At 47.7% G+C, this 3,317-nt stretch overlaps 1 protein-coding gene across 1 annotated transcript; it reads left to right on the top strand.

Moving 5' to 3' along the window:
* Positions 1 to 350: 350 nt before the first annotated feature.
* On the top strand, positions 351 to 2,522 carry HMGB4 (high mobility group box 4). The gene has a single exon (XM_023529341.1). The coding sequence runs from the start codon at positions 844 to 846 to the stop codon at positions 1,426 to 1,428; it is 585 nt and encodes a 194-aa protein (XP_023385109.1). The 5' UTR covers positions 351 to 843; the 3' UTR covers positions 1,429 to 2,522.
* The last annotated feature ends 795 nt before the right edge of the window (positions 2,523 to 3,317 follow it).

Raw genomic sequence — 3,317 nt, forward strand, 5'->3', positions numbered from 1 at the left:
TCTAACCCCACAAAATGGGGACCCCTGAGATGAGGCCTCCTGATATGTCAAGGATTCCATCTCATTTTCATAGACTCAAGTGAAATTAGTACAATCTCAAGGTTCTCCTCCCTTCTACCCCGCACCTTCCTCAAATTTCTTCAGAGAAATGAAGAGCTTAGATTTATAGCTCAAGTGCTTGGGTTTTAAATTAGACAACTTTGTCCTGACAGAAACCGAGTCACAGCTGTCACACCTGATTATTTTTAGAGTTCTACTAAACTCTGTACAGCAGGGGCTGCCACCGTCCAAGGCAAACCAGAAAGACTTCACGTTATCTTGACGGCTCTGGAGCCATCCTCTTCCTCCTGTGCATTACCTTCAGCCTATCTTTGGAAGGGATGCTGTGGCATCTTGATAATCTTATGGCCAGGAAGGCAGACCCCGTGGTTTGTTACTGCATCTGAGAGATCATCTGAAGATGAGCAAAGCCCATCGCCCCCAGGAAGCCAAGGAGAAATATTCCAGGGGGAAGTAGCTGCTCTATAGCTTTCTCCAGAAGAACTAGCATCTTTCATGAGAAGCAAAAATTGGCCCTCAAGTAACCGACCAATAAGAGCACCTATATGCAAATGCCACAGGTGCTGGCTAGGAGTGGCCACATTGTGAGTGATGTCACAATTCCCTCCGCTAACCCAACAATACCACCACCACTGAAAAGGCCAACACTTGACTGCAACTCTTGCAGAGAGAAAAATTCATCGCAAGCAGAGCACCTTCTAGATTGCTCCTGGAGTGTGGGGACAAAAGTTGCTACTGTCCAAGTTACTAAATACAGAAAAAAAAAAAAATGACCTTGTGAACATGGCAAAAGAAATCCAGCTAAGGCCCAAGGTTAATGTCTCTTCTTACATCCACTTTTTACTGAATTACAGAAACAAGTTCAAGGAGCAGCAGCCAAGTATTTACCTTGGCTTTCAAGAGTTCTCTAGAAAGTGTTCGGAAAAATGGAGATCCATCTCAAAGCATGAAAAGGCCAAATATGAAGCCCTTGCCAAGCTTGACAAAGCTCGATACCAGGAAGAGATGATGAATTATGTTGGCAAGAAGAAGAAACGGAGAAAGAGGGACCCCCACGCACCCAGGCGGCCTCCGTCGTCTTTCCTGCTCTTCTGCCAAGAACACTACGCTCAGCTGAAGAAGGAGAATCCAGACTGGTCAGTGGTGCAGGTGGCAAAGGCCTCAGGAAAAATGTGGTCTGCGAAAGCAGACATCGAGAAGCAGCCGTACGAACAAAGAGCAGCTGCCCTGAGAGCTAAGTACCATGAAGAACTGAAAGTCTACCACGCACAGCGCAAGGCCAGGAAGAACAGTCTCCAAGGGCTGGCTAAGAACCAGCGTAGACGGTCCGGTCAAGCTAAGTCAGACAAAGCTGGTGGATCCAATTAGAAATAAAATGCCATTCAATTGTACCGTCTGTCCGTGGTCTCGTGTGGTGTTAGCGGCCACGTCTGCTGCTTTGGGGAAGTGAGTGGTGTGGTGGCATTGAGATGGGGGGTTGGACACTGATCCTGGGTAGGGGCTGGCTTTTAGAGAAGCGGCAACAGTGTCCAAAGGGATGTGTGTGGTCAGTACCTACAAGGCTTGTCTTGGGCACGTGGGTGGGAGTCTCCAAGATGTAAAGAAGCTACAACTCATGAGGGTAGGAGCAGCCCAGGTCCGAGTGCATATCCAGGTTGGAAGGCCCTACTCAGAGGCAGGGCCTACTGAAGGGCCAGGTGCATGAACACTGACCAGGAGGGTCAGAAGCCTGGAGTGCAGGCCAGGCTCCCAGTTCAGGCCCCAACAGAGGTTGGGAAACTGAAGTTTAGGTGGGCCTGAGGGGACTCAGTTTCTCTAGTAATTCCAGAACTAGTCCTGCAGCAAGGCTTAGAGACTATTAGTAGGCCAGTATGAGACTCCAGTGGTGGTCTCTATTCTAGTCAGGATGAAGCTTGAGACTGATTCTACACGTCCTAGAAGCTGAAGAAAACCCTGTTGACACTTTGGTGGGCATCTTCCCAGTTGTTTTTCCGTGGCTGTAAGCATAACCCACACAGTGGAGATTTGTTGCCTTTATGGCCACCCAGCATCCATCCGTTTTCCTCTTGCTCACTGCACCCCAACTCTGCCCTTACCAAGGCTCGATCGGATGAAATCCCTCCTGGCCTCAGTGATTGCCTTAGTGATGGGATGTGACCCAAGCTGGTGCAATCAGAGTGGATCTCAGGACTTGTGCAAGGAGTCCTAGGGGAGGATGCAGCCTGGGGGGAGGGGGAGGAGAGCTGATGACAGCCATTCACAGCCATTTGCCTCATTCTCAGGCCAAAATGTTAGTCCCTTTGGCATCAGAGCATGCTCTTGGACTTTCCACTGAAGATGGGCCCACGCATTTCATTTTTTGTCTAAGATGGTTTGAGATGGTCTGCCACTTAAACTGGTCATTTGATACAAATGGGATTGTTCTGTGTCTATACTGTAACTATTTTTCAGGCAACAATATACTGTGGGCAACAGTTTCATACCAATCACTATAGATTCATATGGAATATTTTGAAATGGCTCTTGACATCAAAAAAAAAGACTGGGCCAAAATGCAAAACTGCTTTTTTGTCACCAGGTTACGCATGTGACAGACTTCCCTAATTCCACCTCTAACCCTTATTCCATGATGGACTTAACCTTTTTACTCTACTGCTATTTGAACTTTTACTTTCAAAACAAAAGTAAAACTACATATTTTTTATGTCTTTTAGAAATGGGTGAGCCTTTAGGAGATCAGAGGTAATATGGTGAAATGATGTAGAAATTCAGGGTCTAGAATCTGGCAGGCCATTTATGGAGGGATCCCATGTGCCAGATCCTGTGCTGGGGACCAGGAGGCTCAACACTGTGGTTAGGTTCCTGCCCTGCAAGAACTTTCTCCTCAGGAAAGAGGTGGATGCGAGCATAAAGCACAGTACTACAAGGCAGGATGAGCAAAGTGAAAACTACACAAAGTGCTGGGGGTGGGGTGGGTGCCACCCACCAAGACAACCGCTGAAGTCTTCACGGAAGAAGCAGCTTTATCCTACTTGGCAACCTTATATGCATGCTGGCAAGATTCCAATTCCCCGTTCTGTTCCCCACAGCTGCTGTTCTAACTTGGCTCTGCCTCCCCTCCAGCCCAACCTCCACTCTCTCAGGAGACGCCCTCATTTTCTGCTTCACTGAGAAAATAGAGATCAGACATAAGCATTCTCAATTTTCTTCTTTCTTAACGTGGAACTCACACTCATCCTTTCCTCCTGGTCTCACGT

Source organism: Pteropus vampyrus, unplaced genomic scaffold (assembly GCF_000151845.1).
Source record: "Pteropus vampyrus isolate Shadow unplaced genomic scaffold, Pvam_2.0 Scaffold36, whole genome shotgun sequence".
NCBI classification, from domain to species: domain Eukaryota; kingdom Metazoa; phylum Chordata; class Mammalia; order Chiroptera; family Pteropodidae; genus Pteropus; species Pteropus vampyrus.

Coding starts and splice junctions, on each gene's coding strand:
- HMGB4 (XM_023529341.1), top strand. CDS start 844: ATGGCAAAAGAAATCCAGCTAAGGCCCAAGGTTAATGTCTCTTCTTAC.